This window comes from Hippopotamus amphibius, chromosome 12, assembly GCF_030028045.1.
Source record: "Hippopotamus amphibius kiboko isolate mHipAmp2 chromosome 12, mHipAmp2.hap2, whole genome shotgun sequence".
Lineage (NCBI taxonomy): Eukaryota > Metazoa > Chordata > Mammalia > Artiodactyla > Hippopotamidae > Hippopotamus > Hippopotamus amphibius.
This window is the reverse complement of record NC_080197.1, coordinates 64423325-64437743: the sequence shown is the minus strand read 5'-3', so window position 1 is coordinate 64437743 and position 14419 is coordinate 64423325. Positions and strand designations below refer to the sequence as shown.

Sequence of the window (14419 nt, the reverse complement as noted above, 5' to 3'; positions counted from 1 at the left end):
TGGAAAATATGTAACAGTAATTCACAAATACGTGAAAATTGCTCAACACTGATAATCATTTTTAAAGTGCTAACTAAAACCCCAATAAGATATTCTTTTCCAGTTATATTGGAGAAAAGATCTAAAAATTAATAATATCTGGCATTTTAGAAGAATACAGTAGATTTGTACAATATGATAACTTGGAAAGGGAAGTTTCGGTGAGACAACACTTTTGCACAAACATAGAAAAACCAGGAAGAATACGTGTTTGTTGTTACTAAAAATAAAAGGGAAGAGTTCTAAAATAGCCAACTTCCCAATCAGTATCTAGAGTTTACCTTTTTTTAAATTTTTTTTTCACAAAAGGAAATGTTTTACAAATAAATGAGAAACATCATCATTTCTGCACTTTGAGGCTTTTCATTTTTCATTTTCCTTTTAGTTTCTGCTTGAGCTAAGATAGTCTATACAATAGAAAGCAGTTACAGAGCTGTTGCTACTGCCCTGCAGACACATTTTAGATTGCAGTGGAGAGAAAAGGATCTCGGCCATTATCCTGACATAACTGCTTAGTCACAAAAATACTTACCTCTGCCCTGGGTGCTTTCCAAAACTCCAGCAACTCCACCAATGTCTCAGTCAGTTCCCAGCAGTTCAGTCCAAAGGACACAAAGAAACCTATGCATTCTCTTCTAGAAACCTATGCATTCTCTTCTATAAATCTTAGAATATGTTTAATCTCTAAAATACCTGTTATACCAAATAAGCTAAAATTTCCTTATGACAGTTATTGATGTACTTATTTTGGATCTTATACCAATACTGTTTTATATCTTTAGTAAGAAAGTGAGAAGTAAGAACTTCTTACTTTGACTAATATTTAATATGACTAATATTTTTAAACCCTTCAGTAAACCATAAAAATGAACCATGTAAATGTATATGTGTATATATATGTTTTCAAATATAACCATCTGATTCTTAGAAAACAGATTTTTCCATAGCTTTGTTATTGCTCATAAACCAAGGATGTTTTCTCTACCAGTCTTTTCACAGTTAAACAAAAAAAGTGTGACTTGAAACATTATATTTTTAATATAATTAAAGAAATTGCTGATATGTAGAAGCTATGCCTCCTGTTTTCTCCTAGCTTGAGTTTTATACCATTTCCTGTTTCAAGGCCGTGGGGTAGGGTCACTCCAGAGCTGCTGTACCCTTTTATATATTTTTTTAAAACAAGCAAATCCCCTCCTTAAGTTCCTCTTCTCTCCCCTCCCTCCTACCTTCTGTCTCCCTCTCTTTCTGTATTTGATCCTGCATCAGTGCAGGCATAAAGTCATCTGCCTCTCTGGTGTTATCTAAATGACACCCAAAACTTCCACTTTGCAAACAAAATAAATGCGTCTTAGAACATTTTTTTTTTTATTCTGACATACTTTTCAGAAGTTATCCTGTGTTCAGGTATTCATCTGTTTACTTTCAATTTAAAGGAAAGACCAAGAAGTGCAGTGGAACAGCTCTGTTTGGCTGAAAGCACTCGACCTAGGATGACTGTGGAAGAGCAAATGGAAAGAATCAGGAGGCATCAACAGGCATGCTTAAGGGAAAAGAAAAAAGGATTAAACATTCTTGGTGCTTTAGACCAGTCACCCTTACCCAGTCCTGCAAGTTTAAGGGATAATACGTTCAGGGTTACCCAGGTATGTCAGTTGCCTTTACTCATTCTTGTGGGTAAATCTAACATCACTTCAGTCTTAGAATCATAGAGTTACATGGTTGATGGGTTTTTAAATGTCGGCAACATGGATAGTTACATTATTTAACTCTTATAATAATATGCCAAGACAGCTTAGTAAAACGGAAGTAGGCCTGAGTTCAGAAAACCAGAGCTAAATTACTTGTTGGATGCCCTCGTATCAGTTGTGGACTTAATCTCCTCTACTGTAAATCAGGTAAAGATACAACCTGTCCTATCTGCTTCACAGAGATACTAATAAGATAAAAGTGCTTTCAACAAATGTAAAATGCCATGCAGGTTACCAAGATAGTCCCCAATTCCCCTCCCAATAAAATGTGCATTACTCTGTATCTTAATTTAGCATGACCTAAATTGTAGCAAGGGAGAGCTTCTGAATAAAAGTTCTACTATTCAGCACATTTTAACTTCGGTCTTAGAAAGAGACGCTATTCCTTTTCTCATTATTATTTTTTACCCTGATTCATAAATCACAGCAGACTAGCAGACCTTTACATTGGCTTCAGTCTGGCCTATCCCTGTTAGTAGATATGGACCAGATGAAAGTGATGCCCTGTCGTCATAAAAATCCCCTTTCCATCTTGTCTAATGGAGAGCAGGCATTGCTAATGGAGATTGAACCGAATGACAGCTGAATAACTGCATGTTCTTTACAAAATTGTTTTTCATAAAGAAACCTCCCTGTGAGTGAAGAGTCAACTTTTTTTTTAATTAGCAAGTACTATCTAAAAAGTATGCATGCCTTTATAGTATGAATATAAAAATGCTGTCTATCTTTTGAACAGGCTCGAAGGAGGGATGAGAACATTAAGGAACTGGACGCTATTATTACAGAAAATGATGTGAAGCCAAACCATGAAACTCCTGCCACAGAAACTGTTCGACTAAAAGAAGCTGAATCTCAAAATACAGATTTCAGCGAAGAGGTTAGAGAGATTATTTTAGGACAGATACTTCAAAGGGGTGGATTTTTTAATATGAGATCAGATGGGAAGGTTGAAAATAGTTACGTATCATTCTGTCACAGAGGCTATAGATCTCAGTGAAATGATAGGTTTCAGTATAATTTGATTGATGTATTCAGCCATATCCAAAACTGGGTTAATTGAAAACTTAAAACACGATCAATCAAGGCTAGAATAAGTTACTGTTAATCCAATTAAAGAATCATATCCCAAAGCAGCTCTCTAATGGCAATGTACCTTTTATCCTAGCTGCAAAGTATGTTAATATTTTTAATATCCTTGAATCTAAATTTATATTTCAGTAAAATATTTGATAGGGTATGGCTTTTAAATAAACTTTTATTTAGGAATCAATTTAGATAATTCACTAATATATCACGTGTGGTAAAAATGATTTGAAAAAGAAATTTTTTATTCTTCTTCTATAGTGTAAAAAAACTGAAAATGTTTTTTCTGAAACACTTTTCACACCTGAGCCAAATGGAGTAAATTCTGAGGAAGTGATGGATAAAGAAGGAAACAAAGAAAAGGTGCCTGAGGATGTTCCATACAGGTAATAATTAGGGAAAACAAACAAACAAAGAAATGATTCACAAAATTGTATACCTGCTTAAAAATGGTCAACTTCAGAGTCACAGGTCTTGGATTTCAGTCCCGGAATACCTACTTAGGAGCTGTAGGATCTTGAGCAAGTTACACAACCTTCCTAAATGCTTCCTAAAGGTTCCTCACTTGTAAAAATGCGGATAATAGTATCCATCTCACGTGTGTTACAAGGATTAACTAAGAAAATATGTGTATAGCACTTAGCACTGCTAAACATCTAGAAAGTGATCAATAAATACCTTTTTTTAAAAAATGCCAGGGGACTTCCTAGGTGGCACAGTGGATAAGAATCCTCTTGCCAATGCAGGGGACACAGGTTCGAGCCCTGCCCCAGGAAGATGCCACATGCTGTGAAGCAACTAAGCCCTTATGCCACAACTATTGAGCCTCCACTCTAGAGCCCATGAGGCACAACTACTGAGCCCATGTGCTGCAACTGCTGAAGCCCACGTGCCTAGAGCCCATGCTCTGCAACAAGAAAGGCCACCGCAATGAGAAGCCCACACACCACAATGAAGAGTAGCCCCTGCTCACCGCAACTAGAGAAAGCCCGTGTGCAGCAATGAAGACCCAACACAGCCAATAAAATAAATAAATAAATAAATTTATTAAAAAAAGAAAAAGAAAAATGCCAGGGACTTCCCTGGTGGCACAGTGGTTAAGAATCTGCCTGCCTAATGCAGGGGACATGGATTTGAGCCCTGGTCCAGGAAGATCCCACATGCCGCAGAGCAGCTAAGCCTGTGCTCAACAACTACTGAGCCTGTGCTGTAGAGCCCTCAAGCTACAACTGCTGAGCCTGTGTGCTGCAACTACTGAAGCCCGTGCATCTACGCATCTAGAGCCTATGCTCTGCAACAAGAGAAGCCACCGCAGTGAGGAGCCCGTGGACCACAATGAAGAGTAGCCCCCGCTCGCACAACTAGAGAAAGCCCGTGCACAGCAATGAGGACCCAACGCAGCCAATAAATAAATAAATAAATAATGAAATGTTTAAAAATAAAAATGCCAGAAGCACACAAGCTGTAGCAAAGTAGGCACCTCAACATTGCCTGCATAATGACAGACATTGATGAGATGTCTAAGCTGTCTGATAAGCATTCCAAATATTATAGTGATTTGCTATTTTTTTTAATATCCACTTTCCCCCCTTTTTATTTATTTATTTATTTATTTATTTATTTATTGGCTGCATTGGGTCTTCGTTGCTGCTCGCTGGCTTTCTGTAGTTGTGGTGAGCAGGGGCTACTCTTCATTATGGTGCACAGGCTCTTCATTGTGGTGGGTTCTCTTGTTGCAGAGCACGGGCTGTAGACGCACAGGCTTTAGTAGTTTTGGCACACAGGCTCAATAGTTGTGGCTCACGGGCTCTAGAGCACAGGCTCGATAGTTGTGGCACATGGGCTTAGTTGCTCCGTGGCATGTGGGAATTTTCCTGGACCAGGGCTCAAACCCGTGTCTTCTGCATTGGCAAGTGGATTCTTAACCACTGTGCCACCAGAGAAACCCTGCTATTTTATTTTTAATTTTATTTGTTAAGTAGCTTTTTTAAATGCGTATCCTCAATCCCACCCTCCATAAACAGATTCTCAGTGCTGAAAGAGAAATGCTGTGATTTCATGTTATTAGGAATGCCTTTACCTCTTCGGTGAATAACAAGAGTGATTTTTGTTTGTTTGTTTGTTTGTTTGTTTGTTTTATTTTGGCTGCTCCACACAGCTTGTAGGATCTTAGTTCCCCAACCAGAGATTGAACCCAGGCCGCAGCAGTGAAAGCCTGGAATTCTAACCGCTAGGCAACAAGGCAACTCCCAAGAGTGAATTTGAAAAATATTTGCAATAGCTGATAAAAAAATCCCTGCTGAATTTTTAATAGACATAGATTAAAATACACTCAGTATATTAGAAATCTATGAGTTCATGATACAGCAATAACAAAAAATAATTTTGTGGCCACTTCAGAGGATGCTAGGGAATCGAATTATTGTTTCAAAACCTGTTACATAAAGGGAAAGAATTAAATATTTATCTTACCTCTCCCAAGCAAACTGCAAGCAAAGAGCTTATGAGGAAATTATTTTTCTTTTTAGGAGAATTTCACCCAGTAAAGAATGAGAGACTTAGAATATCACTGCTTTGCTAACCTTGTTAAAATAATAGATATGAACAATACTCCCCAGTGGCTGCTGAAGCCTTTAGCTGAAAAAAATGTGACCAGGAACTTTGTAATGAAAGGGTCAAGCTGATAACCGCTGAAGTCACTGATCATTTTTAACATCACTGTTAATGCAATATTAACACCAGACACCAACCTAATGGAATATTCGCCCCCTTTCCCCCCAAACCTAAATCTGATCAAGCCTCAAAATCATATCAGTTTATAAAAAATATAAGGGATACACTCATCTAAATCCAGAATGTAATAAACTTTATTGGACAGAGAAGCCTGACTCTTTCCCAGATAAATGGCAAAGAATAAAACGGGTGTGTGGGGTGGTGTATTTTAGATTAAAGTAGACTTGAAGGAACTTGTCGGGCAAATACAATGTATGGACTTTGGATCCTGATTCAAACAGATAACCCTAAGATGATATTACGAGGCAATCAGGATCATTTGAGCACTGAGTGGGTATTTGATGGTATTTACAGATTGAATGATGTGTCTGTAATCTGCTTTAAAATCATTTGGGGTGTAGGGGTCCTCAGGTTTAGATTGAAACAAAATTGGCAAAATGTGTATAAAGAAAAATGCGGGCAAAATATTAGCAGTGGTTAGATATAGATGGTGACATCTTTTTGGTACAGTTAAGATTTTTCATAACACTAAGTTGGAAGAAAAAAATGAATTGCATTCTAAAATAACAAATTTTAAAAGATCCATCTATTTTCACTAGCCCTCAAGATGAGTCACAGATCCCAAATCATAAACCAGAAGGCCACCCTGAAGAAAATGCAAAGGACAATATTCATGAGCAGGAAGAGACTGTTATTTCTTACGAACTAACTCCTGAGGCTTCTAGAGGAAGTCAGACAATGGCAGGTAGATATTACACGTTTCCTAATTTTCTCACTGGTGCTTCCTCTGAACCTCTGAATGTATTTGCCATGTGGAGACTCTAGCAAGGGAGCTACTCAGGGACATTGACTACAAACTAGGCAGCCTTTGCCTTCCCACACCTGCGCCGTCAGGAGGGCTGCGGCTATACCAGAGCACAGGGCCAGCCCTGCCTGTGCAGCCAGATCTGCCCTCTTTCCTGGCGTGGACATCAGTTCCTTCTCTTTTTTTTATTTGTTTTTTTAATCTGAACTTTAACACATACCTTAAACTTTTTTCTAAGAAGAAGATCCTTTAGGACTTGGAAGTTTTACCTGTTTCTCTGACGCAGGATTCTCAGAGCATTATTCATAAAGCTACCCCTTTGGGAACTGTGGAAGACTGAATATCTCCACTAGGAGAATGGATTTACTTTACTTAGCTCCTGCTCTAATCCACATCTGGGTTTTTCTTTGATAACAGAAGATCATGATTGACAGCATGTTAAAAAATAATAAAATTTTCTGTGCTATTTTTTAATATTTTCTGGATTCTTCACAAATCTTTTCTCTTTTTCTTTTCTTTTTTTTTTTCTTTATGATTTTTGCCAAGGGATGGGGGTAGGGGAATCATACCACTAGTGTGATGTATCAGTTTAAGCAAAAAACTATTCTTAGTAATTCTTTCTCCCCCCGCCAGCCATTCTGCAGAAGGGTAAGTACAATGAAATTCCATTATGCGGGACTGTTCTTAAGAGCATTTTCTGTATCATGGAAGTTTCTATCCTTAGCCTTGTTCCTTTGTAACCAGTGTGAAGCAGTGTCTTCTCCTTTACCTCTTTTCGCTTACAAGGCAGTGTGTATAGGAATTCTCACTTTTTAAAAAAAATTGTCATTGATCACATTCGGTTATTATTATGGCAGGTCTGGGTTAAAGGGGTGTGTGGGTGTATTAAAACCACAACATTTAAACCATCTGCAATATTTAGCTGCGTGGAACTAGAAAAGCTTTTAAAAGTGAGACCCAACAGGGGTGAATCACTGATAGACAACTAAAAGTTAACCTCGGAGCCAAAAAAAAAAGACTTTTTTTATTTTTTCCACTTTCATTGAGATATAGTTGGCATATAACATTATAAGATCAAGGTGTACAAGGAAGAAGAATTTCTAAAGTCTTCAAGAGACATTTCATACTGAATAATCAGTTACCAGAACAGCAAAAAAACAGAACCGAAACGCAACCAAGAATTCCTTCCCAACACATGTTCTGATCGTGTTGGGATCACAGCATCAAGATCTCCTTGTCCAAAGGTGTCTCCGGGATGTTAACCTTGTCACGTTCTCTCGGTGTGTTTTAGTGCAAAGCCTGTCCCCATCTCCTGAGTCCTCGGCATCACCCGTTCCGTCCACTCAGCCGCAGCTCACCGAAGGCTCACACTTCATGTGTGTGTAGTCTCAGAACAAGTACGTCGTCTCCTTTCGTTTTTGTGCTTTACTGTTAGAGCTTTCAGCCTGACTTTTATTCCTTTGTTGGTTTGGTGAATAAAAACAGTGATGAATTCTGGCCCATGCATCAGGGAGAGTTGGCAGAGCAAGTAGACCAAGTATTTGAACCACGGGCAGTAACGTGACAACATTTTCTCTGTCTCTGTTTTTCATCATCCTTAAAGACAGCCAAACTTGGAGGGTAGGGCCTGTGCCAAGACAGGCTTCCCAGTGTTTTGCAGCTGTGCTCCCACCCTTTCTTTCCATAGTCGGGTCTGAGAATTCTGTTCAAGTCATTACGTTTTGATACAGAAATGTTTTTTACAGCCAGCATGGGTTTTTAGCCGCATTGGGAGTTTGCTAATTATTTTTAAGGGTAAAGAAAAGTTTATGGTACAGCCAACTAGATGTGGAATGTAAAGTCTTTAAGATCCATCAGAAATTATTTCTAAATAATTAATCTTTTTTAAGTCAGGGAGGTAGCTATTAAAAAAGCCACAGTGGGGACAGGGTAAAGGACCCTTTCTCTACCAGTGTTCCTTAGACCACACTTTTAAAACCAAGAATAATTTCCTGAGGTGTCTTACTTTTCACCTTTGTCAACAGTGGCTAAATTTTACCTGTTTTGTACTTACATACTTTTTTTTATTTTTCAGAAAAGCTGTGAGGTATAGAGTGAGCATCTTATGCCTTTTTCTGCACTTTTTTTCTCCCAGTGTCTACCAGAGTTTCTAATGTTTGTTGCCTTAGGATTACACCAATTTCTGTCAAACAGTTATAAGCTGAGAAAACACCTACAGCCATTAAAAGCATAATTACAAACATGTTCTTTGATTTTTAGGTACTCAAAATAAATGAGTACAAATACTAACTTGACTAAGTTTTTCATCCAGCAGTGCTCATTTTCTAGACTCTACTTCCATTCACACCTTTTTGTAGCCGCTGTAACCTGTGTCCCTTTTTTTCAGCCAGAGGATTTACGTTTAACTGTCTTGTCATATCTGTAATTTTTATTTGAGATCATGTCTGTCTGGGGCCTAGAAAGAGGTTTTGTTTGGTGTCAGTTGATATCTCTGCAGGACTGACGTCCTTTCTGGAGTTATAAACCCCCTATTTGTTACCGTCGTAACCTGTGTCTTGCCTCTGTCACTCATATATTGAAACTTTTAATCCATTCAGAAGTGGCAGTTGCCACTGGTGACAGGATAACACCCAGCACAGGGATAGTAAGCATTATGCTCATTTGATTCCTGCTGTGCAAGGAATTGATCCGTGGCCTCTATCTATCTTAGTGGTGAAATGCCCATTAAGAGCCACTCTCATTGCCTTTGGTTCAATAAACAGGTTACAATTCATTGTACTTGGACCATTCTGATAGCAAAGAATGTTCACAGTTAAAACTCAAGTACATTTCCAGGTTCCATAAGTTGTTATTATTCAATTTTGTTTCGTTTTACTTTCATTCCAAGAGCCAGTAGCATTACATACTAGAGCGAGATAACAGTGATTGCCGGATATTTTCTAGCCTTGTGGTGTGCAGTCACCACAAGCAACCAGTGGCATTCAAACTTGCATTATTTTATAATCCATCTTCGCACTGTGCATGTGTCATCTTTCTGATCTAGTAGTTTTGGCAAGACTCAGGGAAGTTTTACAAATGACTCCGCTATGTAGGCAGCTTCATATAGTATTACATATTTTAGTAAAGTCATGCAAACCTCTGCTCATTTCATCCATCTTTTGGATTCAGCCACACGTTTGGGTCCTTTTTTTCATCTGAATTGCTCTTTAACTGCATTATATTTCTTTGCTTTGTGAATTAAGCTTATGGAAATGAAGAGACGATGTCCTTCAATTGTATTATGTTTTAGGATTTTCATGGCTATGCCTGTCAGTTCTATTGTTAGAGAATGTCACCGTTAGTTACTTTAGGAAATGGTCATTCATTTAAGTTTGCAGGTGTCAAAGTAATTTTCCTTCTTTGTATTTTTCAGCTATACTGACTTCTGTTGAAACCATTCAAAGCTGAGGACATGGACCTTTGGCAATGTGAGAAGATATTGTACAGTATATTTTAAATCTATGAAATTCATAGTTCTGATGCTTTTGGCCACAGAGCATCATTTTATCACTTCTGGAAAATGTTTATTCCAAAACAGCTTTAACGGCCCATATGTACACTCAAGGTTATGTAATGTAATCTCAAGGTTATTATCCTGACACCAGCTTGCTGCTATGATTTCAGAGCACATAAGTAAAGGTGCTTTTTAGTGTGCAGTCTACAGCCAGAGCTTACTTAGTTGCTGATTTCCAGATTTTGATGTTTCTAAAGTCTAGGTGGATTTATATTTCTTTTCACTTTTCAGTACCTAAATTTAGTTATTATTTCCAGTGATGCTTGTTTTCCTTTTTTTTTTTTTTCCTTCCTCCCATTTTGGCTACTGCAATGCTTTGTTTCACACTTGATTTGTAAAAATTTTATATATATATTTAAAATGTGCCATTTTATTACTGCTAAGTGAAGTATGTCCGTTTCCTGCTATAATTATTTCTCAGTCAGATTGCATTGTCAGCAGTTACTGCCACACTCTTGTCAGCTTAAATACAAATGTTATCGCTTACTTTTTCTTAAAAAACAATTTAACATGTAGGTATTTTGAAGTACTGGGCTCATACTTCATTGGACTAGATGTGTACAGCAATAAGCAGGTTTTCAAATCCAGTACTTAGTTTGTGTACAAATGTAATTATGTTCATTGTGTATATATTATACAATGAGCACATGTAATGTAAGTATTAAAGGCTACTTACTATTGTTTAAATGCAAATGTTCATATCTCATTTCTTTTTTATCATGTTAAATAAATGTTGATGTTCTTAAATCACTTGTGTTAGAATTTTTGCTCTTCCCATCTACAATGAGAAGTCTGAGACTTTAAGAGACTTCTAGATGAGAAAATAGCCTGTTAATCTTATTGTAGAGAGAATCATAAAAGAACCGTGTCTGTCATCCAGCTCAGCTCTCCCATGTCAAAGTCAAGAAACTTGAGGCCCAGAGAGAGAAATTGACTTGGCCACAATCACATTACATTTAATGACAATATCTGCACCAGAATAAAGTTTTTCTGACTTTTCAACACCACTGGGCAAATGTAGTTTTTGTCAAGTCTTCTATACCCGTTTCTGTTGGTTTCCGTGTCATAGAAAGTAGCTTCAAGCATCTGTAGCCTCGCTCTGCTTAGTGGGTTGGACTTGGGGTGCGGGGCGGGGGCAGACAGTTATTTCTCTGACATGGGTAACTAGAAACCGTTTCATCATCATAAGCAGGACCCTCAGAGATCATTTTCTCTTACAACACATTCTCTGCAGATGTTCACGCTCTTCAGAATCAATTACATTTCCTTCCCACTATAACCTTTTGTTCAGGCTATATATTGTTCCCAGAGTACAAGGAAATGCGATGCTTTGGGATTCCTATATAAAATGGCTGAAACTAAATTGGCGCTGGTTAGTCTTCTTTTTTTCTTTTTTCTTTTTTTCCATGCTATGTTAAAGAGGATTTAGATTTAATTTAAAATGCAGATGTATAAGAATTCATGTGCTCCAAACAGAAACACAAAATGGAGTGCAAATGGATAGTCTTTAATGTAGGATGTGAATGAAGAGAGAGGTGAAAATGGGAGAAGAATGTTTAGCTCCCTGTATCCACATAAACTTGTTTACATGTGTTACCTTTTTCTAAAGATGGCCCACAGAAGTCTTCCCAGAGGAAATAGTCAACAGATTATGATTTCCCTTTAGTCATGATACAGTGATTGCTACCAAGCTTTTATGGGTGTTGAGAGGATAGTTGATGTTATTCTTTGGGTTTTGTTTGGGGTTTTTTGTGGGGCTTTTGTCTTTATGTTTGACTGGTTGTGTGTGTGTGTGTGTGTGTGTGTGTGTGTGTGTGTGGTGTTACTTTGGTTTTACTCTAAGCATACTTTTTGAACTATATCAAGAAGGAAAAAATGTCCCATTCTGAGATACCTGGAAGCTAGGGGGAGTTTGGAGAAAGCAGTGTAAAGTGGTTGTAACTCTTGTCAATATTTCAGAAAGCCAGATGAAAATCATATATTTGCAAACAATAAGTCAGCACAGGTATTTGTTATAGGATATAGTAGAAGGGACTATTAGTATTCTTCAAAAACTTGAATAGATCAATACTTTCTATGTCACCTAAAGTTCACCTTCCCCAGCTCCCACCTCTTATCAAAGAAATCTGCAGAGAGCTCAGGTAGTACCGCGGCTCGTGGTAGGGAGGGCAGACCCGCTGGTAAGGCCATTACGCCAAGTTGGGGGGTGTTGCCATGGGGGCCACCTCTCTGCCATGGAAGCAAGCTTTAAAGTTTAGTGCATGCCCAGTTGGGTTGGTTTCTCGGTCATCACATCCAGGTATCCCACATTCACCTCCACCCAGTTTATAGACAGTTGACAGCCATACTTTTGTAGTGGTCAAAAAGTAAACAGCTAGGGGCTTCCCTGGTGGTCCAGTGGTTCGGACTCTGTGCTTCCACTGCAGTGGGCATGGGTTTGATCCCTGGCCAAAGCAAAAAAAGTAAATCGATAACCATAGACAAGTGATCTGTAAACGTCTTCCCTTCAGTACCCACAAGAGTATTTTTTAAAATGATGTGCCCCTTTGCACATTTTAAATTTGACATCCACAATTTTCATGAGTTGAAATAGTTGAAAAGGATGCAGTTTTTAGCATACTGTAACTATTAACTTTTTAAAATAAAACTGTTACATCAGTTTTTATAAATGTACCCAACAGAATCTAAATACTCTTCTGATACTTCCATCATCATCCATTGTTAAAGATACAAACAAGCTTTTTTATTTTTTTGGCCATGCCACGCAGCTTGCGGGATCTTAGTTCCCAGACCCTGACCATGGATTGAACCCCGTCCACGGCAGTGAAAGCACCAAGTCCTAACCACAGGACTGCCAGGGAATTCCCATAGCTATTATTAACCAAGGGCTAACTTTATCTAACTGTACAGTTTCTAAATTTACCAGGGCGCTAGTATCGATTACCTTGTTTGAGCTGTGTTTTCAGTCTGGGTCACAATTTAATATGTATCAAAATCGCCTGAAGAGCTTGTTAAATTGCTGGGCCCCATTCCTAAAACTTCTGGTTCTGTCAGTCTGGAGTGTGGTCCAAAAATTTTAATTCTAATTCTGACAAGTTTCCAGGTGATTCTAATGCCGATGCCCCAGGGACCACACCTTGAGAACCACTGGCGTATAATAAGGCTCTGTGTTTGCTGAATTCTTGTTTTACTTACATGTAGTGGTAAAAAATCAGGATAAGTTCAATTTCTATTTACAAAGATGTGCACAGTGTAGAAAAACTAAGAACAATAATGCAATGACTCAGATGTTCTACCCCTAGGCCCAAAGGGATATGGGGAGAAGTAAGTGTAACCCATAGAAGAGAGTCACTTGAAATAAGCCTTACTCTCTTTTTGAGAGACCAAGCCAGCCTCAGTGTATGACTTCCCTGGTGGTCCAGTGGTTAAGACTCTGCACTTCCACTGCAGGGGGCCCAGGTTCAATCCCTGGTCAAGGAACTAAGATCCCACATGCTTCACAGTGCGGCCAAAAAGCAAACAAAAACCCTGTGGGGATGGAGCCAGGGCAAGAAGTATTTCAATGGCACTGTTATTGCCGGGGCTGCCACTGGCTGAACTAGTAGGACTCAGAGGTCACAGGAGTTGTGTTGGGTGCGGCCGGGAACTCCTGGGGATATCCCAGACCTTCTCAGAAGATCCTTGAAGTCAAACTATTTTCAATATAACTCTAAGATGGTATTTGCCTGTTTTTACTTTCATTCTCTCAATAGTGAATAACAGTGTTTCCCAAAGGCTATCTGACCTGTGATACTTCAACAGATTGAGTGCAGAAGCAGATGTGAAAATCCAGCTGTCTTCCGTTAATCCCGATAGAATAGAGCGTTACAACAATGGAAAGCAATTTTTTTTTATTAAAAAGCATGTGATTTCTGTTAACATATAGTGTTACTGTTATTTTTGATGAATAAGTATTTTAAATGTTACTCAGCTTTAATTTCTATTGCTGCAAATACCAATAGATATAACCCACAAAACAAGCTGAGTCCTCAGTGGTTGTTAGGTTGTGAGAATCCTGAAATCCAAAAGTTTGAGAATCCCGCCTGTAGTCCCTAGAGGTCAGCCTCCTGTTGCAGAGCGCAGTCGAAAACTTGAGGGGCCAAGGAGAAACCAGCCCATCTTCCCAAGGACAATGCTACTTGCAGACACTACTTGCAGATCATCACCAGTCTGCTCCTTGATGCGAAAGCCCCGCTGCCTGTACGTGCCATCCAGAGCCTGTGGGTCCCTCTTAGGCTACAAATCATTCGTGAAAAATGACTCAGAAAGGCAGCGTCCAGACATGCAAAGGTGTAGAAAGGCTCAGGCTCCCTGGAATATCTGCTCTCTCTCTTTTTCTCTGTCCACTTCAACACATACTTTTGGCCTTGCCTCCATCCTCAGCTGTGTTTGGATTTTTACTCTAGCCCTTGTACCCAA

General features: G+C 38.7%; 1 protein-coding gene and 1 non-coding gene across 4 annotated transcripts in view; both read left to right on the top strand.

Annotated features, from left to right (window-relative positions):
• Positions 1–10932, top strand: part of PLEKHA5 (pleckstrin homology domain containing A5) — a 233168-nt gene extending 222236 nt beyond the window's left edge. For all 3 annotated transcript variants that reach the window (XM_057703988.1, XM_057703991.1, XM_057703989.1), the window contains 6 exons: positions 1473–1682; positions 2524–2664; positions 3132–3256; positions 6203–6348; positions 7700–7805; positions 9821–10932. In XM_057703988.1, the coding sequence (XP_057559971.1) occupies positions 1473–1682; positions 2524–2664; positions 3132–3256; positions 6203–6348; positions 7700–7794 (717 nt within the window). In that variant the 3' untranslated portion in view covers positions 7795–7805; positions 9821–10932. The remainder of the gene's footprint in view (positions 1–1472; positions 1683–2523; positions 2665–3131; positions 3257–6202; positions 6349–7699; positions 7806–9820) is intronic.
• A 2436-nt stretch (positions 10933–13368) lies between these two features.
• TRNAG-UCC (transfer RNA glycine (anticodon UCC)) lies at positions 13369–13441 on the top strand. Its single transcript has one exon. It is a non-coding gene; the product is annotated as a tRNA-Gly (tRNA).
• Positions 13442–14419: the final 978 nt, after the last annotated feature.